Source organism: Anomaloglossus baeobatrachus, chromosome 6 (genome assembly GCF_048569485.1).
Source record: "Anomaloglossus baeobatrachus isolate aAnoBae1 chromosome 6, aAnoBae1.hap1, whole genome shotgun sequence".
NCBI lineage: Eukaryota > Metazoa > Chordata > Amphibia > Anura > Aromobatidae > Anomaloglossus > Anomaloglossus baeobatrachus.
The window spans coordinates 120,016,435-120,041,859 of NC_134358.1; the positions used below are offsets into that span (position 1 = coordinate 120,016,435).

Here is a 25,425-nt window from a genome sequence, read left to right on the forward strand (position 1 = left end):
GTGCAAAAGCCCGAAGGAGGAAAAAATTATAACTGGTTTAAAGTAAATTCAATCCGAAGGAATATCGGAGAACTGAAACCATTTAACATGAACAACATGTGTACACAAAAACAGGGGCGGGTGCTGGGTCTCCCAATTGGAGCTAGAAGAAAAGGAATTTACGGTAAGTAAACAAAATTCCCTTCTTCTTTGTCGTTCCTTATTGGCAGACCCAGACAATTGGGACGTCCAAAAGCAGTCCCTGGGTGGGTAAATAATACCTCATAATAGAGCCGTAACGGCTCCGTCCTACAGGTGGGCAACTGCCGCCTGAAGGACTCGCCTACCTAGGCTGGCATCTGCCGAAGCATAGGTATGCACCTGATAGTGTTTCGTGAAAGTGTGCAGGCTCGACCAGGTAGCTGCCTGACACACCTGCTGAGCCGTAGCCTGGTGTCGCAAGGCCCAGGACGCTCCCACGGCCCTGGTAGAATGGGCCTTCAGTCCTGAGGGAACCGGAAGCCCCGAGAAACGGTAAGCTTCGAGAATTGGTTCCTTGATCCACCGAGCCAGGGTTGACTTGGAAGCTTGTGTCCCTTTACGCTGGCCAGCGACAAGGACAAAGAGTGCATCCGAGCGGCGCAGGGGCGCCGTACGTGAAATGTAGAGTCTGAGTGCTCTCACCAGATCTAACAAGTGCAAATCCTTTTCACATTGGTGAACTGGATGAGGACAAAACGAGGGTAAGGAGATGTCCTGATTGAGATGAAAGTGGGCAAGGCAAATGGCCAGGGAGAAAACCCCTGAGCAGAGCACCACGACAGGAATATTTTCCACGTCCTGTGGTAGATCTTGGCGGACGTTGGTTTCCTAGCCTGTCTCATAGTGGCAATGACCTCTTGAGATAATCCTGAAGACGCTAGGATCCAGGACTCAATGGCCACACAGTCAGGTTGAGGGCCGCAGAATTCAGATGGAAAAACGGCCCTTGAGACAGCAAATCTGGTCGGTCTGGCAGTGCCCACGGTTGGCCGACCGTGAGATGCCACAGATACGGGTACCACGACCTCCTCGGCCAGTCTGGAGCGACGAGGATGACGCGGCGGCAGTCGGCCCTGATCTTGCGTAACACTCTGGGCAACAGTGCCAGAGGAGGAAACACATAAGGAAGCCGAAACTGCGACCAATCCTGAACTAAGGCGTCTGCCGCCAGAGCTCTGTGATCTTGAGATCGAGCCATAAATGTTGGGACCTTGTTGTTGTGCCGTGACGCCATTAGGTCGACGTCCGGCATCCCCCAGCGGCAACAGATCTCCTGAAACACGTCCGGGTGAAGGGACCATTCCCCTGCGTCCATGCCCTGGCGACTGAGAAAGTCTGCTTCCCAGTTTTCTACGCCCGGGATGTGAACTGCGGATATGGTGGATGCTGTGGCTTCCACCCACAGCAGAATCCGCCGGACTTCCTGGAAGGCTTGCCGACTGCGTGTCCCACCTTGGTGGTTGATGTAAGCCACCGCTGTGGAGTTGTCCGACTGAATTCGGATCTGCTTGCCTTCCAGCCACTGCTGGAACGCTTTTAGGGCAAGATACACTGCCCTGATCTCCAGAACATTGATCTGAAGTGAGGACTCTTGCTGAGTCCACGTACCCTGAGCCCTGTGGTGGAGAAAAACTGCTCCCCACCCTGACAGACTCGCGTCCGTCGTGACCACCGCCCAGGATGGGGGTAGGAAGGATTTCCCCTTCGATAATGAGGTGGGAAGAAGCCACCACCGAAGGGAAGCTTTGGTTGCCTGAGAGAGGGAGACGTTCCTGTCTAGGGACGTCGGCATCCTGTCCCACTTGCGTAGGATGTCCCATTGAAGTGGACGCAGGTGAAACTGCGCGAAAGGGACTGCTTCCATTGCTGCCACCATCTTCCCCAGGAAGTGCATGAGGCGCCTCAAGGGGTGTGACCGACCTTGAAGGAGAGATTGCACCCCTGTCTGTAGTGAACGCTGTTTGTCCAGCGGAAGCTTCACTATCGCTGGAAGAGTATGAAACTGCATGCCAAGATATGTCAGCGATTGGACCGGTGTCAGATTTGACTTTGGAAAATTGATGATCCACCCGAAACTCTGGAGAATCTCCAGAGTAACGTTGAGGCTGTGTTGGCATGCCTCTTGAGAGGGTGCCTTGACCAGCAGATCGTCTAAGTAAGGTATCACTGAGTGACCCTGAGAGTGGAGGACCGCAACTACTGTAGCCATGACCTTGGTGAAAACCCTTGGGGCTGTCGCCAGGCCGAACGGCAGTGCCGCGAACTGAAGGTGTTCGTCTCCTATGGCGAAGCGCAAGAAGCGCTGATGCTCTGGAGCAATTGGTACGTGGAGATAAGCATCCTTGATATTGATCGATGCTAGGAAATCTCCTTGGGACATTGAGGCGATGACGGAGCGGAGGGATTCCATCCGGAACCGCCTGGTCCTTACGTGTTTGTTGAGCAGTTTTAGGTCCAAAACAGGACGGAAGGACCCGTCCTTCTTTGGAACCACAAACAGGTTGGAGTAGAAACCGTGACCCTGTTGCTGAAGAGGAACCGGGACCACCACTCCTTCTGCCTTCAGAATGCCCACCGCCTGCAGAAGAGCCTCGGCTCGCTCGGGAGGCGGAGATGTTCTGAAGAATCGAGTCGGAGGACGAGAGCTGAACTCTATCCTGTAACCGTGAGACAAAATGTCTCTCACCCAACGGTCTTTTACTTGTGGCAGCCAGGTGTCGCAAAAGCGGAAGAGCCTGCCACCGACCGAGGATGCGGTGTGAGGAGGCCGTAAGTCATGAGGAAGCCGCCTTAGTAGCGGCACCTCCGGCGGTCTTTTTAGGGCGTGATTTAGACCGCCATGCGTCGGAGTTCCTCTGATCCTTCTGCGGCCTTTTGGACGAGGAGAATTGGGACCTGCCCGCACCCCGAAAGGACCGAAACCTCGACTGTCCCCTCCTCTGTTGGGGTGTTTTTGGTTTGGCCTGGGGTAAGGATGTTTCCTTTCCCTTGGATTGTTTGATGATTTCATCCAATCTCTCACCAAACAAACGGTCGCCAGAAAATGGCAATCCAGTTAAGCACTTTTTGGAAGCCGAATCTGCCTTCCATTCCCGCAGCCACAAGGCCCTGCGTATTGCCACCGAATTGTCGGCTGCAACCGCCGTACGGCTCGCAGAGTCCAGGACAGCATTAATAGCGTAGGACGCAAATGCCGACGTTTGAGAGGTTATGGACGCCACCTGCGGCGCAGACGTACGTGTGAGTGCGTCAATTTGCGCCTGACCAGCTGAGATAGCTTGGAGTGCCCATAGAGGCTGCGAATGCTGGAGCAAAAGACGCGCCGATAGCTTCATAGATGGATTTCAACCAGAGCTCCATCTGTCTGTCAGTGGCATCCTTGAGTGAAGCTCCATCTTCCACTGCAACTATGGATCTAGCCGCAAGTCTGGAGATTGGAGGATCCACCTTGGGACACTGAGTCCAGCCCTTGACCACGTCAGGGGGGAAAGGGTAACGTGTATCCTTAAGGCGCTTGGAAAAACGCTTATCTGGACAAGCTCGGTGTTTCTGGACTGCCTCTCTGAAGTCAGAGTGGTCCAGAAACATACTCTTTGTACGCTTGGGAAACCTGAAACGGAATTTCTCCTGCTGAGAGGCTGACTCCTCCACTGGAGGAGCTGAGGGAGAAATATCCAACATTTCATTGATGGACGCAATAAGATCATTCACTATGGCGTCCCCATCAGGAGTATCAAGGTTGAGAGCGGCTTCAGGATCAGAATCCTGATCAGCTACCTCCGCTTCATCATACAGAGAGTCCTCTCGCTGAGACCCTGAACATTGTGATGATGTCGAGGGGATATCATAGCGAGCTCGCTTAATCGGTCTGGGGCTGCGGTCCGTGTCAGAGACCTCACCCTGGGATCCATGAGACACCCCGGGAGGACATTGCTGTTCCAACTGAGGGGGGCCAGGGGGCAATGATTCCACAGTGCCCCTGGCTTGAGATGCCGGCCTGGACTGCAAGGCTTCTAATATCTTAGCCATAGTCTCAGAAAGTCTTTCAGTAAAAACTGCAAACTCCGTCCCTGACACCTGGACAGTGTTAACAGGTGGTTCTCCCTGGGCCACCCTTAGCAGAGGCTCCGGCTGAGAAAGTGCCACAGGGGCCGAGCATTGCACACAATGAGGGTCAGTGGAACCTGCCGGCAGTATAGCCGTACATGCTGCACAGGCAGCATAGTAAGTCTGTGCTTTGGCACCCTTGCTATTTGTGGACGACACTGTTGTCTCCTCTGAGCAATACAGGAGGGTATATAGACAAAAATCAACAGTGCACCATACAGTGTAAAGTATAGTCTATAATCATATAATCTATAAGTACACTTCTGCCCTAGTGGGGCCAGCACCACAGGTGCTGCTTACCGCCTGCGCAAAGCGGTTGTGTGGGCACCAGAAATCCTGCCTGGGCCTCCCTGAGCTTGTCTCTCCTCTCCAGCGTTAGCAGAGCTGAGAGGAATGGCTGCCGGCGTCCTGAGGAGAGGAGGGAGCCGTGGGCGTGACCCAGAAAAGTGCGGGAACTGGTGCCCCACTGTGCAGAGTGAGGGGGGTGGAGTATGCAAAGCATGCTCCAGCCCTCAGTGCTGCCGTCCTGTACAGCGTCCCGCCCTTCCCCTGATTGGCAGGGCTGGGGGCGGGAAGAAACCGAGACTAGGCCGCAAAAGCCGGGGACTCGAGTTATAAGCGCGGCCGCCGTATAAGCGCGGTCGGCGCGGAAGTCCCCGGCGCACTAACAGTCCCAGCCGCGCCGCAGTGATAACCATGGCAGCGGCGGTCAGCGCGGCAGTCCCCCTACACGAACACACTCAGCGACGCTGAAGTGTGTAATGGCACAAACGCAGTCAGCGCTGCTGTCCCCGGTGCACTAGCACACCCAGCAATGCTGGAGTGTTGCTGTGCGCGGTCCCCACGGGGACACAGAGTACCTCAAAGTAGCAGGGCCATGTCCCTGAACGATACTCGGCTCCTATCCAGCATGGTCCTCAGGAGCTGTGGATGGAGCACGGTCTCCTGTGCCTGGAGACCGAAAGGATCCCACTTCACCCAGAGCCCTAATTGAGGGATGGGGAAGGAAAGCAGCATGTGGGCTCCAGCCTCCGTACCCGCAATGGATACCTCAACCTTAACAACACCGCCGACAAGAGTGGGGTGAGAAGGGAGCATGCTGGGGGCCCTGTTATGGGCCCTCTTTTCTTCCATCCGACATAGTCAGCAGCTGCTGCTGACTAAGCTGTGGAGCTATGCGTGCATGTCTGACCTCCTTCGCACAAAGCATAAAAACTGATGAGCCCGTGGCAGCACGGGGGGTGTATAGGCTGAAGGGGAGGGGCTTTACACTTTTAGTGTAATACTTTGTGTGGCCTCCGGAGGCATAGCTATACACCCAATTGTCTGGGTCTCCCAATAAGGAGTGACAAAGAAAAATTGAGATCCAGCCTCCTATGGTATCTTGGTGTCATTGTCTATCCTGGCAAAGATCTTTTCTTTCATGCTTTTTCAACACTTCAACTAACGCCAGACCAAAACATATATTCTCTTCGGAAGGGAACAGAGCAAAGCTGGATCCAGGAAACTACATCTCCGTTCCATAGCTTTAGCCAAAGCGATTTTCTTGTTCAAGTTGACAAAACTGATGCTCTCGCAGCTATTCTGACTGACTTTGCTGAGACGTCTGCTAGCAATCCTATGGACTTATATAAAAAAACAACAAAAAAAGAGGAATTAAATCCTCCAAAAGCTAAGCAAATACTCACAGACTAATGGCAGAAGATGTAAACTGCCCAGGCCAAAAAACTAATCGCACAGAATATTTTATACAGGATGCAGCTGGGCCTCTTTTTGTTAGGCCTTGCATACTATAGTCACTGTCCCTGCATGGAGCACATACAGTTAGGTCCAGAAATATTTGGACAGTGACACAATTTTCGCGAGTTGGGCTCTGCATGCCACCACATTGGATTTGAAATGAAACCTCTACAACAGAATTCAAGTGCAGATTGTAACGTTTAATTTGAAGGTTTGAACAAAAATATCTGATAGAAATTGTAGGAATTGTACACATTTCTTTACAAACACTCCACATTTTAGGAGGTCAAAAGTAATTGGACAAATAAACCAAACCCAAACAAAATATTTTTATTTTCAATATTTTGTTGCGAATCCTTTGGAGGCAATCACTGCCTTAAGTCTGGAACCCATGGACATCACCAAACGCTGGGTTTCCTCCTTCTTAATGCTTTGCCAGGCCTTTATAGCCGCAGCCTTCAGGTCTTGCTTGTTTGTGGGTCTTTCCGTCTTAAGTCTGGATTTGAGCAAGTGAAATGCATGCTCAATTGGGTTAAGATCTGGTGATTGACTTGGCCATTGCAGAATGTTCCACTTTTTTGCACTCATGAATTCCTGGGTAGCTTTGGCTGTATGCTTGGGGCCATTGTCCATCTGTACTATGAAGCGCCGTCCGATCAACTTTGCGGCATTTAGCTGAATCTGGGCTGAAAGTATATCCCGGTACACTTCAGAATTCATCCGGCTACTCTTGTCTGCTGTTATGTCATCAATAAACACAAGTGACCCAGTGCCATTGAAAGCCATGCATGCCCATGCCATCACGTTGCCTCCACCATGTTTTACAGAGGATGTGGTGTGCCTTGGATCATGTGCCGTTCCCTTTCTTCTCCAAACTTTTTTCTTCCCATCATTCTGGTACAGGTTGATCTTTGTCTCATCTGTCCATAGAATACTTTTCCAGAACTGAGCTGGCTTCATGAGGTGTTTTTCAGCAAATTTAACTCTGGCCTGTCTATTTTTGGAATTGATGAATGGTTTGCATCTAGATGTGAACCCTTTGTATTTACTTTCATGGAGTCTTCTCTTTACTGTTGACTTAGAGACAGATACACCTACTTCACTGAGAGTGTTCTGGACTTCAGTTGATGTTGTGAACGGGTTCTTCTTCACCAAAGAAAGTATGCGGCGATCATCCACCACTGTTGTCATCCGTGGACGCCCAGGCCTTTTTGAGTTCCCAAGCTCACCAGTCAATTCCTTTTTTCTCAGAATGTACCCGACTGTTGATTTTGCTACTCCAAGCATGTCTGCTATCTCTCTGATGGATTTTTTCTTTTTTTTTCAGCCTCAGGATGTTCTGCTTCACCTCAATTGAGAGTTCCGTAGACCGCATGTTGTCTGGTCACAGCAACAGCTTCCAAATGCAAAACCACACACCTGTAATCAACCCCAGACCTTTTAACTACTTCATTGATTACAGGTTAACGAGGGAGACGCCTTCAGAGTTAATTGCAGTCCTTAGAGTCCCTTGTCCAATTACTTTTGGTCCCTTTAAAAAGAGGAGGCTATGCATTACAGAGCTATGATTCCTAAACCCTTTCTCCGATTTGGATGTGAAAACTCTCATATTGCAGCTGGGAGTGTGCACTTTCAGCCCATATTATATATATAATTGTATTTCAGAACATGTTTTTGTAAACAGCTAAAATAACAAAACCTGTGTCACTGTCCAAATATTTCTGGACCTAACTGTATATAGTACTGGCGCAGCCCGCTTGCATCTATTGGGATGGGCGTAACTAATAGGCTGCTTACCAGATACTGTGAACCTGCATGTGTGAACAGTGACCTATGCAAGCCACAAGTGTGCAATTTTACCATCAAGCTCCTTTTGCAACTGTGATGTCTCCATTTAATGGAGGTCTTGCTGCATCCTGGCAGTGCATTAGTTTTTTGGCCTGGGCAGATTACATCTTATGCCATTAGTCTGTGAGTATTTGAATCCTATGGACTTCTGAAGAAAAGTCAGGGAAGCTAACAGACCTTTCTTAAGAGTACCCAAACCAAGATGATCCTCTAGTTGATTCAGCCACCGGAACAAGAATCTTGTCACACAGGAAGAAAAATGTATTCTCGGTAAGACTGCCGAGGTTTCCCAGGATTTCAACAGCAGATGTCTATCTTCCGATCCATTGGGTTTCTAAGCTGTGAAGGATCTTCATCTAAACTCAGACTCTGAATTTGTTCATATATAGGAAACACCATCTTTTTTAATTTGAGCCTCCCAATTATTTCGTCCTGGACCGTCTAAGTGATCTTCACCTATTCCACTCCTCACCGCTATAAGGAGTTATCCTATGTCTTTGGACAATAAATAATACTTATTACCAGCAACTCCTCAGAGATAGACATATGACCCTCCTGTAAATCTAAATCCTCCTCTACATTAATCTTCATTTTCTTGGCCCCCAAAAGGAGCCAGGGACAAGAACTGGGAAAATGAGGTTAGGGAAGACTTAAAGGGTACTTTACACGCTGCGATATCGGTACCGATGTCGCTAGCGAGCGTACCCGCCCCCGTCAGTTGTGCGTCACGGGCAAATCGCTGCCCGTGGCGCACAACATCGCTTACACCTGTCACACGGACTTACCTTCCCTGCGACATTGCTCTGGCCAGCGAACCGCCTCCTTTCTAAGGGGGCGGTTTGTGCGGCGTCACAGCGATGTCACACGGCAGCCGTCCAATAGCAGAGGAGGTGAGGAGATGAGCGAGACGAACATCCCACCCACCTACTTCCTTTCTCATTGCTGGCGGCCGCAGGTACGAGGTTGTTGCTTGTTCCTGCGGTGTCACACATAGCGATGTGTGCTGCCGCAGGAACGACAAACAACCTCGCTACTGAATAGGCAGTGAGTTTTGGTAAGTGAACAACGTCTCACAAAGCAGCGATTTTTGTCTCTTCTGTGATCGTTTAAGGTCGCTCATATGTGTTACACGCTGCGACGTCGCTAATAACGCCGGATGTGTGTCACAAACACCGTGACCCCGACGATATATCGTTAGCGATGTCGCAGCGTGTAAATGGCCTTAAGTCTCATGGCAAACTATTCCCTTTTTGTACAGCCCTGACACAGTCATTTCTTATGGGAAGATGAAAGCTGTCTAGCACAGATGGCACATATACAGATTGAAATTGTATCTTTATGTTTTGGAGCAGGATCCTTTTCCCCTCCGAAAAGAGGGGAGAAGGGATCACAATAACAATATAGCAGATATCCTGCTCCAAAAGAGAGATCTACCCAATCCATAAATCTTTCTGGGATTGGGTTCTTGCTGGGCTCTACAGAAGCCGAGCGGGAAGACAGAACTCAATGAGTAATAAGCTCCTCAATAAGCAAAGCGCATGCTCACAGTAAAAAAACAATCCACCACACACAAAAAACGACTGATCCGTCACGCGGCGGATGCAACGCAGGGCCATCAGTCACAATCAGTCACTAATAGAAGCCTATGAGGAAAAAACTGATTCCTGCAAAATATTTTGCAGGATGCCGTAATTCCTCAAGGCGACAGATTGTGACTGATGCAAAATAACGCAAGTGTGAAAGCAGCCTAAGGGTAAGTTCACACAGTGCGTTTTTCGCGGCGATTTTGGTGTCAGGTTTCCAGGTTTTCCAGTTCTCTTTTGAATGAGCTTGCCCTCAGTTAACATGGAGTTTAAGGTTCTGTTGCCCTACTTCCTGTCCAGCTGCTTAAAAGGCCGCCTCTCAGCCCAGTCCAGTGCCTGAGTATACTGCTTGCTGTGTGCTCCTGCTTTGCTGCTGCTAATCCTGATTGCTTTTGGATCCTCCTAAAAGACTACCGACCGACCGACTCTGGACCTTACCCGGTTTCTCAAGCTGTGCCCGGATTCCGTCTGCCATCTTCGGTCAGCACTCTGCCCGGTTCTCTCTGGTTCGTAACCACTCTGGACAATCATCCCGTACGGACACTCCTGGACTTTTACCGCTTGCCCATTGTGTCCCGGCTGCTGCGCATTTAGGCCTTCCGGGGTGATTGCCGGACAGTCCCTGTATAGGGGTTCGCTCTGGTGGTCTCCCTGGGGGAGTCCGGTGCGTGGCCCCGGGAATTCCCTCCGCTCCGTTTCGGGAAGGTATTTGTGTATTTGTACTGCTGTGTTTGTTCCGTTGTTATCTACCGTGGTTACAGATTATAAAACATCTTGTATCAAAAACTCGTCTCTGCTGATCATTGCCCTATGCTATCGAAATCCTCAGAACATATAATAAGTATTACATTAATGTTAATATATGTTATTATATGTTCTGAGGATTTCGATAGCATAGGGCAATGATCAGCAGAGACGAGTTTTTGATACAAGATGTTTTATAATCTGTAACCACGGTAGATAACAACGGAACAAACACAGCAGTACAAATACACAAATACCTTCCCGAAACGGAGCGGAGGGAATTCCCGGGGCCACGCACCGGACTCCCCCAGGGAGACCACCAGAGCGAACCCCTATACAGGGACTGTCCGGCAATCACCCCGGAAGGCCTAAATGCGCAGCAGCCGGGACACAATGGGCAAGCGGTAAAAGTCCAGGAGTGTCCGTACGGGATGATTGTCCAGAGTGGTTACGAACCAGAGAGAACCGGGCAGTGCTGACCGAAGATGGCAGATGGAATCCGGGCACAGCTTGAGAAACCGGGTAAGGTCCAGAGTCGGTCGGTCGGTAGTCTTTTAGGAGGATCCAAAAGCAATCAGGATTAGCAGCAGCAAAGCAGGAGCACACAGCAAGCAGTATACTCAGGCACTGGACTGGGCTGAGAGGCGGCCTTTTAAGCAGCTGGACAGGAAGTAGGGCAACAGAACCTTAAACTCCATGTTAACTGAGGGCAAGCTCATTCAAAAGAGAACTGGAAAACCTGGAAACCTGACATTTGGGTGCGTTTTTGCTCAGAAAACTACATGACTTTGCTTCCCCAGCAAAGTCTATGAGTTTTCATTTTTGCTGTCTGCACACAGCGTTTTTTTTCAGCTGCGTTTTTGTGGTGCCACAAAAACGCAGCATGTCAATTATTCCCGCGTTTTTCACTGCGCTTTTCATCCATTGAGTGCAATGGGATGTTGAAAGACGCAATGAAAAACGCAAATAGGTGCGTTTTGGTGCGTTTCTAAAACCAAAAACGCAGCTATAAACGCAGGAGGTGGGTAGTAAAGTGACGTGTACAGGAAGAGGATTCCTTCTGTCAGTAAACACAGAAGCGTGAATCCTCCCGGTACCGTCACTGCCGCTTCCACCTCCAGTCCTGTGCATGTATGCTGCCGTGCTGCGCCATGTCTGGGCGGGAGGTGGAGGCAGCTGCGAAATCAAAAGTGAACAGTAGAAAAAAAAATGTCATACTCACCTGTCTGCAGACTCCCAGTGCCATGCCCGCTCCCAGCTCCTCCTCCCGGTACCAGTACTCCTCTGGGTGTGTGCAGTCTCCCCGGGTACGTATGCCTGCAGGACCTGGCGATGGATCACCTGATGCAGTCACCTGACGCATCAGCTGATCGTAAGTCTCGGGGTGACGCCAGCGGCCAGCCGGTTTAACCTATCAGCAGATGCGTCAGGAGACTTCATCCCTGATTACCGGCAGCTCCTGCAGCGATCGGACGGGATCAGACTCCGCTCCAGGAGCTGCCGATAATATGCACATAAGTGAGAATTTTTTTTTTTGCACCGATGCATCTGCTGATTGTATAAACTGCTTTTATACAATCAGCTGATGTGTGATGTGATTCAGGCACTTGAACCTGACACATCATCTGATCGCTTTGCCTTCCAGCAAACCGATCAGATAATATTGGATCCGGATTGGACGGCGCGGGACCCTTGACCCAGGATTACTGCAGAGGGGGGTTCTTTATTTCAATAAAGATGGAGTCACTAATTGTGTTGTGTTTTATTTCTAATAAAAATATTTTTCTATGTGTTGTGTTTTTTTTTTATCTTTACTAGAAATTCATGGTGGCCATGCCTAATATTGGCGTGACACCATGAATTTCGGGCTTAGGGCCAGCTGATAATATACAGCTAGCCCTAACCCCATTATTACCCAGTGAGCCACCCGGCATCAGGGCAGCTTGAAGAGTTGGATACAGCGCCAGAAGATGGCGCTTCTATGAAAGCGCCATTTTCTGGGGTGGCTGCGGACTGTAATTCGCAGCGGGGGTGCCCAGAAAGCATGGGCACCCTGCACTGTGGATTCCAATCCCCAGCTGCCTAGTTGTACCCGGCTGGACACAAAAATTAGGCGAAGCTCACGTCATTATTTTTTTTAATTATTTCATGAAATTCATGAAATAATTAAAAAAAAAAGGGCTTCTCTATATTTTTGGTTCCCAGCCGGGTACAAATAGGCAGCTGGGGGTTGGGGGCAGCCCGTACCTGCCTGCTATACCCGGCTAGCATACAAAAATATGGCGAAGCCCACATCATTTTTTTTTTTTGGGGGGGGCAAAGAAATCCTGCATACAGTCCTGGAAGGAGGATGCTGAGCCTTGTAGTTCGACAGCTGCTGTCTGCTCTTCTAGCATACACTATTGGATGGAGGATGCTGAGCCTTGTAGGTCTGCTCCCCCTGACTCTCCGTCCAGCATACAGTCCTGGATGGAGCATGCTGAGCCTTGTAGTTCTGTAGCTGCTGTCTGCTCTCCTGCATACACTATTGGATGGAGCATGCTGAGCCTGTAGTTCTGCAGCTGTCTGCTCTCCTGCATACACTAGTGGAGAATGAAGAACATATTGAAGAAGGAAATGACATCAGACCTTTTTTTTTGTTCACTGATAAAAAATACATAAAGACGCAGTGAGCAAAACCGCAGCAAAACGCAGCAAAAAAACGCAGCAAATCGCGGCAAAAAACGCATGCGTTTTTGCCGCGATTTGCTGCGTTTTTTTGCTGCGTTTTGGGTTAGGGTTGCGGCAAAAAAACGCACAAAAACGCAGCGTCAAAAAAACGCAGTGTCTGAACCTAGCCTAAGAAGTGTGTCAGACTTGCTTGTTGCAATATCCTCAGGGTCACAATGTGATCCATTTACTTGTGCTTAGGTATAGCAGCGACAACTAGCGAACTTGTGTCACAGCCAAAGCCACTGTGTCACCCCAGTAAAAATGGTGCAGTGCATTTCTGGCGCATCATTACAATTCATATGCATTGCTTATTGTTAATGGAAATGCTGTTTATGTAAAACCGTTCAGTCAATAACGATGCAGCCTTTTGCAATGTATTTCTTGGAGACTAGTGCTGAGCACTACATAGGACTCCACCCTTACCTGGAAATTTCTAATTTCTAATGAATTATCGATGACTACAACACAAAATAAATAGATGGGGAAAGGGAATGTAAATGCAATAAAAATCTGCTGCATTTAGTATTCTCAGTTTTTGCCAAAAACATTTGTGTGTCAAGTGGAGCTCTCAATGGTATGATGATGATATAACGCTCTGTATTCTTTACAGCAAATGGTGTGACACAGATATATCTCCAGTGAGAATTATCGAGCATCTGCCTAACCATACTGTGTGCCATGCGAAGAGCAAACATCTAGAGGCCTGGCGTGTTGATCACCCTGCACAGGTTGCTAGGCAGAAGGAAGCCGTGCAGCTGGCTCCGGGCCCCAAACTCCAGGGCAACAGGGGACAACAAAAGGGACGAGTGGACGCATAACAAGTAGAAAAGCTTCTAAAGCATCAATGGACTGGACAGAAAGGAGCATTCCCCATAAACCGCTCTCCTCTCCCAATATACAGAAGATACAAGATCTTATCACAGTAGTTAGATATAGCTAAATGAATAACGTTAAATAAATTGTATCATAACCGACTGTTATTGTAGCTTTTTATGTCATGTGCAATAAATTCTGACCTAATGGTTGCCACAGAAAAGAAATCCAAAGGACCACTGGCACTGGTTGTCCATGGCTTAGATACTAATGCTGATGTACCCTTAGTATATGTCATTGATATTAGACTGAAGTGGGCCCAACACCCGGCACTCCCACTGAGAACTGTATGAATTTAAAGGGAATCTCTCAGCACAGAATGACGCTTTTCTGCACACTTGGCGTGGCAAAACAGTTAAAGCACCACTACAGCGTTTTTCGTATTTTACCGCTGGAGGGTGATTTTAATCTAAAGCCTAGGTCGCACGTAGCGACGCAGCAGCGATCACGACGACGATCTGACCTTATCAGGATCGCTGCTGCATCGTTACATGGTCGCTGGTGAGCTGTCAAACAGGCAGATCTCACCAGCGACCAGCCCCCAGCCAGCAGCGACGCGTGGAAGCAATGCTGCGCTTGGTAACTAAGGTAAATATCGGGTAACCAAGCAAAGTGCTTCGCTTGGTTATCCCATATTTACCTTGGTTAACAGCGCACACCGCTTAGCGCTGGCTCCCTGCACTCCTAGCCAGATTACACATCGGATTAATAAGCAAAGCGCTTTGCTTATAGGTAACCGATGTGTACCTTGGCTACGTGTGCAGGGAGCAGGCAGCCGGCTTCAAGAAGCTGCGGACGCTGGTAACGAAGGTAAATATCGGGTAACCAAGCCTTTGCTTGGTTACCCGATATTTACCTTGGTTACCAGCGTCCGCAGAAGCCGGCTCCCTGCTGCCTGCACATTCAGTTCGTTGCTGTCTCGCTGTCACACACAGCGATGTGTGCTTCACAGCGGGAGAGAAACAACTAAAAAATGGTCCAGGACATTCAGCAACAACCGGCGACCTCACAGCAGGGGCCAGGTCGTTGCTGGATGTCACACACAACATCGCTAGCAAGGTCGCTGCTACGTCACAAAAAATAGTGACTTAGCAGCGACGTCGTCGCTGTTGTGTGTGACATGACCATAAGACTTCTGTCTTTTTTTTTTTTTTTTTTTTGTAAACTGTATTTATTAACCAGAATTTTCATTAAGACATCAGGGAAAAAAAAAATGGCATAGATATACAATACTGTCTGACTCGGGGAAGACACAGGGAAAGAAGGGAACGGAAAGAGCAGAGAAGAACAATTAGCAGATGAACCATGTAGATCACTGGTACGAATTTTGAGGTATTTGTATCCTTCGGTCTGACGACTAATTACGACTGTCCATAAAAAGATCCCATGGTGTCCATTCTTGTTGAAACTTTTCCAGCCGATTGTTCATACAAGCAGTAAGATACTCCATCCGCTTAGTTACTTGTATCCGCGATTCCAAATCCTGAATAGTGGGGGGAGGTTTTGGGGTTTTTTTTTTCAAAAAGAGGCTATCAAACACTTTTCCGAATTCCATATGTGAAGAAGCAACCTGGCTCAGTTTTTTGAGGTCCCTAAAGGCGGGACATTGAGAAGGTAATTAAACGGATCAATAGCTACCTCAAACCCCAAAACCTCATGGACCAATCTCTCCACCCCTCTCCAAAAGGGAGCAAGAACCTCATAGTCCCAAAAAATATGAGTAAGAGATCTAAGACTCCTGTCTTATACTCACCTTACGGTGACTTCATCTTTTATCACCATCACTCCAATTAGTCTCTGTTGATTTGTGACCTGCCTTCCGTTTCAAAGTTTCGTGAAGCACGCTGAAGGTCACAAATCAATACAAGTCTATGAGAGCCTTGTTCTGTCCTCGATCTGGCTCTCATAGACATAACTTCTGATTTCTGGCCAGTCAGAAGTTACAGTCACAATATAGAACCAGAGAGGCGTTGGTAAAAGGTAAAAACTTTCACCTTTAACCAATGCCGCTCTCGTCCCATCTTGTGACTGTAACTTCTAATTGGCCAGAAGTCAGAAGTTATGTCACTAGCTCTCAATGTCTATGAGAGCCAGACAGAAACCAAGGCAGGTCACAAAGAACGGAAAATGACCAGAATAAATATAAGGCTATGTTCGCACGTTGCGTCGGAGTACCTGCAGTTTATTCTGCACGTTTTCCTTCCCTTGGTTTTTGACCAAATGGCTTTTGACAATTTTTTAGCGCTAAAAACGCATGCGTTTTTACCGCGTTTTTAGTGCGTTTTTAGCGCTTTTTACCTGCGATTTCACCTGCGTTTCTGCAGATGCGTTTTTGAGATCAAGACACTGAGAAATAAAGTTGAATTAGTCAAAAAGAATGAAAAAAGAGAAAAAAAGTATAAAATTAACTTTTAATAAAATTATATGGGAAATTATCAATTTTAATGTAATAATAGTGGTTTTGCACATTTTAACAGAAAAATAGCTAAAGTTTATTATTTTTTAACATTTAAATTTTCGGTTATTGTGTGTGTGTAAAGGAACATTAGAACCCATTAATTTTTGGCCAGAAAAGCATGCGTTTTTGGAGCCAAAAACGCAGTTCAAAAGCAGGTAAAAAGCATGAAAAACGCAGGAATTGTGATTTTGGTTGCTTTTTGCCATTTCTCATTGACTCCAATGTTAAGGAAACGCTGCAGAAATGGCAAAAACAACTGACATGCTGCTTCTTTTTCAGCATGGTTTTTGACAAAAAATATGCAAATTAAACGCTGCTGAACAAAAAGCAAAGTGCAGACAGGATTTCTGCTTTTCCCATAGACTTTGCTGGAAATCAAAAACGCATGCGTTTTTGCGCAAAAACGCTGCTGCCAAAAACGCTGCAGAAACGCGGTAAAAAACGCAACGTGCGAACATAGCCTAAGGCTATGTTCGCACGTTGCGTTTTTACCGCGTTTCTGCAGCGTTTTTGGCAGCAGCGTTTTTGCGCAAAAACGCATGCGTTTTTGATTTCCAGCAAAGTCTATGGGAAAAGCAGAAATCCAGTCTGCACTTTGCTTTTTGTTCAGCAGCGTTTAATTTGCATATTTGTGGTCAAAAACCATGCTGAAAAAGAAGCAGCATGTCAGTTGTTTTTGCCATTTCTGCAGCGTTTCCTTAACATTGGAGTCAATGAGAAATGGCAAAAAGCAACCAAAATCACAATTCCTGCGTTTTTCATGCTTTTTACCTGCTTTTCAACTGCGTTTTTGGCTCCAAAAACGCATGCTTTTCTGGCCAAAAATTAATGGGTTCTAATGTTCCTTTACACACACAATAACCGAAAATTTAAATGTTAAAAAATAATAAACTTTAGCTATTTTTCTGTTAAAATGTGCATAACCACTATTATTACATTAAAATTGATAATTTCCCATATAATTTTATTAAAAGTTAATTTTATACTTTTTTTCTCTTTTTTCATTCTTTTTGACTAATTCAACTTTATTTCTCAGTGTCTTGATCTCAAAAACGCATCTGCAGAAACGCAGGTGAAATCGCAGGTAAAAAGCGCTAAAAACGCACTAAAAACGCGGTAAAAACGCATGCGTTTTTAGCGCTAAAAAATTGTCAAAAGCCATTTGGTCAAAAACCAAGGGAAGGAAAACGTGCAGAATAAACTGCAGGTACACCGACGCAACGTGCGCACATAGCCTAAGACTGGGACAGGGACTTTAGGTTAAACGCACCACTCCAGCACTGAAAGAAAAAACATCCGCTGGAGTGGTGCCATAAGTACAGGGGGAGGAGGGAATGGGAAAGAAGGCAGAGGAGATGAATGGGGAGAAGAAGGCAAGCTGGAAAGGAAAGGAAATTTAGAAGGGGGTAGGAGTGGGGAAAGGAGAGGCACTTAAATGTTTGGTCATGCCAACAGGTTACAGGGCACCTGGACTTGGTGTGAACAGTCATTCTATGCTGACAGAGCCCCATTAATGGAAGCTGAGTTCCAATACCCCTCCACTGCACAGTATAAGGGGCTGTGGTATACTGGGTCCATACACTATATAGAAAAAGTCCAGCTCACCCAATGGAGATGGCTAAATGTTTGATCGGTGCACGGAAAAGAAAGCAGGATCCCTCTGCAGCAGGACGTAGTGTAGAAAATTATCCCGCATCCAGATCAGTAGATTGGTTAATGATGGAGAATTTTATGCTTTTATGAAGTTTGGAATAAAGGAAAATTGATTTTTAACCAATCTACTGATCTGGATGCTGGATAATTTTTTACACTGGGTCCATACACTGTATACCGTATTTTTCGGACTATAAGACGCACTTTTTTCCCTCCAAATGTTGGGGGAAAGTGGGGGGTGCATGTTATAGGCTGAAAGTAGGGCTGCGGGGAATGAGGGTCATCGGTGGCACGAGCAGACTGTAGCAGCGCATGCCGTGACCACGTGGGCCCGCTCATTACATATGCACTCCCATCCTCCCGCCCATCATCTCTCAGCGCTGAAGCCGCCGAACCGAACATCAACAGGTCGCCTCATCTCTAATGCTCACAAACTGGATATCAGTGACCTGTCCTAGAATAAAGGGTGCCTTAAACACTGCGACATTGCTAGTGATGTCGTGCGCGACAGCACCCGCCCACGTCGCTGTTTTGTCATGGGGGTGATCGCTGCCGTGGCGAACAATATCGCTACGGCAGCGTCACACGCACATACCTGCTTAGCGACGTCGCTGGAGACATCGAACAATCTCTCCTTTCAGGGGGCGGTTCGTTCGGCGTCACTAATCAGCCGCCCAAGAGCAGAGGAGGGGCGGAGATGAGCGGCCGGAACATGCAGCCCACCTCCTTCCTTCCTCATTGCCGGTGGACGCAGGTAAGGAGATGTTCGTCGCTCCTGCGGTATCACATATAGCGATGTGTGATGCCGCAGGAACGACGAACAACCAGCGGCATGCACCACCAACGATATTATGAAAAAAAGCGCCGTGTCAACGATTTTTGACGTTTTTGCGATCGTCGATCCTTTTAATCACACACAACGATGTCGCTAACGGCGCCGGATGTGTGTCACGAACATCGTAGCCCCGACGATATATAGTTAGTGATATCGTTGTGTGTAAAGTACCCTTAAGTCATCGGCATCTAAGTAGTCATGCAATGGTGTGCAGATGTTGCACGCATTGTTATTTTTGACCACGTTTCAGAAGATTTCCAAAAGGTTATAATAATGTTCAAAAAAGCAACAAGTTGTATTAAAAATGCATAGAATAGTCCAGCTTACAGCTCACAAATGAGAAAACTAAAAATCTAGAACCAATTTGACACAATGAATGGAAACATGGTGACACTCCAATGTACAGAGAAGAAAAATCAATGACTTGTGACTTGTGTACTGTATGAGACTATTGACACAGGTTAGTTGTGTGCCCTGACCTTATCCGGTGGCTTGTTCTGATCACGTATTGTGATTGTGCCACTTTGGATGGATTTACTGATCAGGAACATGGAGGGACACTGGATTATACAATACGACCATCAGTTCTGCATTATTTGTTTCCTAATTCCACATTTTACAATGGAACACAGTTTATACAATTCCACCAATTATGATGATGGAAAGAATGATATATGTAAGTCCACTGGGGTGCTACACTAACATGAGAATGAGGGTCCCGTGTAGTGGCACACCACGAAGGCCGGCACACCAAGCGAGTGCTCTGTGGCCTATGAGTTGGGGCCACAGTGCCTAACAGCTCTTCCCCCTTCCTGGCATCTGTCCAGTTTTCATGAGATTTGCCTCATATGGACTAACTACAGCGGGCACACAGGAGCAGCTCCAGACAGCCACAATACAGACTACAGCGGGCACACAGGAGCAGCTCCAGACATCCACAATATAGACTACAGCGGGCACACAGGACCAGCTCCAGACATCCACAATACAGACTACAGCGGGCACACAGGACCAGCTCCAGACATCCACAATACAGACTACAGCGGGCACACAGGAGCAGCTCCAGACATCCACAATACAGACTACAGCGGGCACACAGGAGCAGCTCCACACATCCACAATACAGACTACAGCGGGCACACAGGAGCAGCTCCAGACATCCACAATATAGACTACAGCGGGCACACAGGACCAGCTCCAGACATCCACAATACAGACTACAGCGGGCACACAGGACCAGCTCCAGACATCCACAATACAGACTACAGCGGGCACACAGGAGCAGCTCCAGACATCCACAATATAGACTACAGCGGGCACACAGGACCAGCTCCAGACATCCACAATACAGACTACAGCGGGCACACAGGAGCAGCTCCAGACATCCACAATACAGACTACAGCGGGCACACAGGACCAGCTCCACACATCCACAATACAGACTACAGCGGGCACACAGGAGCAGCTCCAGACATCCACAATACAGACTACAGCGGGCACACAGGAGCAGCTCCACACATCTACAATACAGACTACAGCGGGCACACAGGACCAGCTCCAGACATCCACAATACAGACTACAGCGGGCACACAGGACCAGCTCCAGACATCCACAATACAGACTACAGCGGGCACACAGAACCAGCTCCAGACATCCACAATACAGACTACAGCGGGCACACAGGACCAGCTCCAGACATCTACAATACAGACTACAGCGGGCACACAGGAGCAGCTCCGGACATCCACAATATAGACTACAGCGGGCACACAGGACCAGCTCCAGACATCCACAATACAGACTACAGCGGGCACACAGGAGCAGCTCCAGACATCCACAATACAGACTACAGCGGGCACACAGGACCAGCTCCACACATCCACAATACAGACTACAGCGGGCACACAGGACCAGCTCCAGACATCTACAATACAGACTACAGCGGGCACACAGGAGCAGCTCCGGACATCCACAATACAGACTACAGCGGGCACACAGGAGCAGCTCCAGACATCCACAATACACACTACAGCGGGCACACAGGACCAGCTCCACACATCCACAATACAGACTACAGCGGGCACACAGGACCAGCTCCAGACATCTACAATACAGACTACAGCGGGCACACAGGAGCAGCTCCAGACATCCACAATACAGACTACAGCGGGCACACAGGACCAGCTCCAGACATCCACAATACAGACTACAGCGGGCACACAGGAGCAGCTCCGGACATCCACAATATAGACTACAGCGGGCACACAGGACCAGCTCCAGACATCCACAATATAGACTACAGCGGGCACACAGAACCAGCTCCAGACATCTACAATACAGACTACAGCGGGCACACAGGAGCAGCTCCAGACATCCACAATACAGACTACAGCGGGCACACAGGACCAGCTCCAGACATCCACAATACAGACTACAGCGGGCACACAGGAGCAGCTCCAGACATCCACAATATAGACTACAGCGGGCACACAGGACCAGCTCCAGACATCCACAATATAGACTACAGCGGGCACACAGAACCAGCTCCAGACATCCACAATACAGACTACAGCGGGCACACAGGACCAGCTCCAGACATCCACAATACAGACTACAGCGGGCACACAGGAGCAGCTCCAGACATCCACAATACAGACTACAGCGGGCACACAGGACCAGCTCCAGACATCTACAATACAGACTACAGCGGGCACACAGGAGCAGCTCCAGACATCCACAATACAGACTACAGCGGGCACACAGGACCAGCTCCAGACAGCCATAATACAGACTACAGCGGGCACACAGGAGCAGCTCCAGACATCCACAATATAGACTACAGCGGGCACACAGGACCAGCTCCAGACATCCACAATATAGACTACAGCGGGCACACAGAACCAGCTCCAGACATCCACAATACAGACTACAGCGGGCACACAGGAGCAGCTCCAGACATCCACAATACAGACTACAGCGGGCACACAGGACCAGCTCCAGACATCCACAATACAGACTACAGCGGGCACACAGGACCAGCTCCAGACATCCACAATACAGACTACAGCGGGCACACAGGACCAGCTCCAGACATCCACAATACAGACTACAGCGGGCACACAGGACCAGCTCCAGACATCCACAATACAGACTACAGCGGGCACACAGGAGCAGCTCCAGACATCCACAATACACACTACAGCGGGCACACAGGACCAGCTCCAGACATCCACAATACAGACTACAGCGGGCACACAGGACCAGCTCCGGACATCCACAATACAGACTACAGCGGGCACACAGGACCAGCTCCAGACATCCACAATACAGACTACAGCGGGCACACAGGACCAGCTCCAGACATCCACAATACAGACTACAGCGGGCACACAGGACCAGCTCCAGACATCCACAATACAGACTACAGCGGGCACACAGGACCAGCTCCACACATCCACAATACAGAATACAGCAGGCACACAGGACCAGCTCCGGACAGCCACAATACAGACTACAGCGGGCACACAGGACCAGCTCCGGACAGCCACAATACACACTACAGCGGGCACACAGGACCAGCTCCAGACATCCACAATACACACTACAGCGGGCACACAGGAGCAGCTCCAGACATCCACAATACAGACTACAGCAGGCACACAGGACCAGCTCCGGACAGCCACAATACACACTACAGCGGGCACACAGGACCAGCTCCGGACAGCCACAATACACACTACAGCGGGCACACAGGACCAGCTCCGGACATCTACAATACAGACTACAGCGGGCACACAGGACCAGCTCCAGACATCCACAATACACACTACAGCGGGCACACAGGAGCAGCTCCGGACATCCACAATACACACTACAGCGGGCACACAGGACCAGCTCCAGACATCCACAATACAGACTACAGCGGGCACACAGGACCAGCTCCGGACATCCACAATACACACTACAGCGGGCACACAGGACCAGCTCCAGACATCCACAATACAGACTACAGCAGGCACACAGGACCAGCTCCGGACAGCCACAATACAGACTACAGCAGGCACACAGGAGCAGCTGCAGACAGCCACAACAGACTACAGCGGGCACACAGGACCAGCTCCAGACATCCACAATACAGACTACAGCAGGCACACAGGAGCAGCTCCAGACATCCACAATACAGACTACAGCGGGCACACAGGACCAGCTCCGGACATCCACAATACACACTACAGCGGGCACACAGGACCAGCTCCAGACATCCACAATACAGACTACAGCAGGCACACAGGACCAGCTCCGGACAGCCACAATACAGACTACAGCAGGCACACAGGACCAGCTCCAGACATCCACAATACAGACTACAGCGGGCACACAGGACCAGCTCCGGACATCCACAATACACACTACAGCGGGCACACAGGACCAGCTCCAGACATCCACAATACAGACTACAGCAGGCACACAGGAGCAGCTGCAGACAGCCACAACAGACTACAGCGGGCACACAGGACCAGCTCCAGACATCCACAATACAGACTACAGCAGGCACACAGGACCAGCTCCAGACATCCACAATACACACTACAGCGGGCACACAGGAGCAGCTCCGGACATCCACAATACAGACTACAGCGGGCACACAGGAGCAGCTCCAGACATCCACAATACACACTACAGCGGGCACACAGGAGCAGCTCCGGACATCCACAATACAGACTACAGCGGGCACACAGGACCAGCTCCAGACATCCACAATACAGACTACAGCAGGCACACAGGAGCAGCTCCAGACATCCACAATACACACTACAGCGGGCACACAGGACCAGCTCCAGACATCCACAATACAGACTACAGCGGGCACACAGGACCAGCTCCAGACATCCACAATACAGACTACAGCAGGCACACAGGACCAGCTCCAGACATCCACAATATAGACTACAGCGGGCACACAGGACCAGCTCCAGACATCCACAATACACACTACAGCGGGCACACAGGACCAGCTCCAGACATCCACAATACAGACTACAGCAGGCACACAGGACCAGCTCCAGACATCCACAATACAGACTACAGCGGGCACACAGGACCAGCTCCAGACATCCACAATACAGACTACAGCGGGCACACAGGAGCAGCTCCAGACATCCACAATACAGACTACAGCAGGCACACAGGACCAGCTCCGGACATCCACAATACACACTACAGCGGGCACACAGGAGCAGCTCCAGACATCCACAATATGGACGGCTGAAGATAACCGCTGTCCTGATGTGGAGAATCTCAGCCCGCGGAGACGCAGATCGGTCTGAAACATGACAGCAACAGCCTGAGACTTGATAAGAACATTAAAATAAAAAAATAAAAAACTTTTCAGTAAGTGCAGACACTTGTGGGGGCCAAGAGGCATCACAGGGGGTGGGCAGGGGCGGTGCAGGACCACTCGATCTGCTCAACCCTTTATAATTTGTATTTACTTCAAACTAGAAAATCCCTTTAAATTCCCTTGTGACTCACAGCCAGGCACCAGAAAGCACGGCTCCTCGCGTGTATAATGTGTATGAGCTCATGCCTGCCCATGCACCGGAGACAGCGGGCAACCGGCCATGTTATCACCGGAGAGGCTGAGCCCCGACCTCCGGGCACCGAGGATCAGAGGACACGTCCTGCAGATACACAGCTCCGCTATATTCCGCCCATAGTAACCCCCGCACACAGCATTACCTCCGCTCCGGCCGCTGCTCCGCCGCTTATGTGTACGCATACGCACAGCCGTTAGCTGTGTCTCTGTGGTGACAGGCTCCGCCCCCTGCGCTCAGCTGAGTCCTGGGTGAAAGGAGCGTTCTAGCGCCCCTAGTGGAGAGGAGGAGCTCGCTCATGTGCTGCCCGAGCTCGGCTCCTATCGGCTCTGCTGGGCATTGTGGTCTTTCTGCTGATCTACATCACTGCCGCATAGATAACAGCCATCACTGTACTGTATATAAATAAATATATATATATATGTATATATATATATATATATATATATATATATATTTACAGTACAGACCAAAAGTTTGGACACACCTCATCTCTAGAACAACTGTTAAGAGGAGACTTTGTGCAGCAGGCCTTCATGGTAAAATAGCTGCTAGGAAACCACTGCTAAGGACAGGCAACAAGCAGAAGAGACTTGTTTGGGATAAAGAACACAAGGTATGGACATTAGACCAGTGGAAATCTGTGCTTTGGTCTGATGAGTCCAAATTTGAGATCTTTGGATCCAACCACCGTGTCTTTGTAGAAAAGGTGAACGGATGGACTCTACATGGCTGGTTCCCACCGTGAAGCATGGAGGAGGAGGTGTGATGGTGTGGGGCTGCTTTGCTGGTGACACTGTTGGGGATTTATTAAAAATTGAAGGCATACAGAACCAGCATGGCTACCACAGCATCTTGCTGCGGCATGCTATTCCATCCGGTTTGCGTTTAGTTGGATCATAATTTATTTTTCAACAGGACAATGACCCCAAACACACCTCCAGGCTGTGTAAGGGCTATTTGACTAAGAAGGAGAGTGATGGGGTGCTACACCAGATGACCTGGCCTCCACAGTCACCAGACCTGAACCCAATCGAGATGGTTTGGGGTGAGCTGGACTGCAGAGTGAAGGCAAAAGGGCCAACAAGTGCTAAGCATTTCTGGGAACTCCTTCAAGACTGTTGGAAAACCATTTCCGGTGACTACCTCTTGAAGCTCATCAAGAGAATGCCAAGAGTGTGCAAAGTAGTAATCAAAGCAAAAGGTGGCTACTTTTAAGAACCTAGAATATAAGACATATTTTCAGTTGTTTCACA

General features: G+C 49.0%; 1 protein-coding gene across 2 annotated transcripts in view; it reads right to left on the reverse strand.

Annotated features, from left to right (window-relative positions):
- Positions 1–24,388, reverse strand: part of CSPP1 (centrosome and spindle pole associated protein 1) — a 278,156-nt gene extending 253,768 nt beyond the window's left edge. For both annotated transcript variants that reach the window (XM_075353210.1, XM_075353209.1), the window contains exon 1: positions 24,315–24,388. In XM_075353210.1, the coding sequence (XP_075209325.1) occupies positions 24,315–24,354 (40 nt within the window). In that variant the 5' untranslated portion in view covers positions 24,355–24,388. The remainder of the gene's footprint in view (positions 1–24,314) is intronic.
- Positions 24,389–25,425: the final 1,037 nt, after the last annotated feature.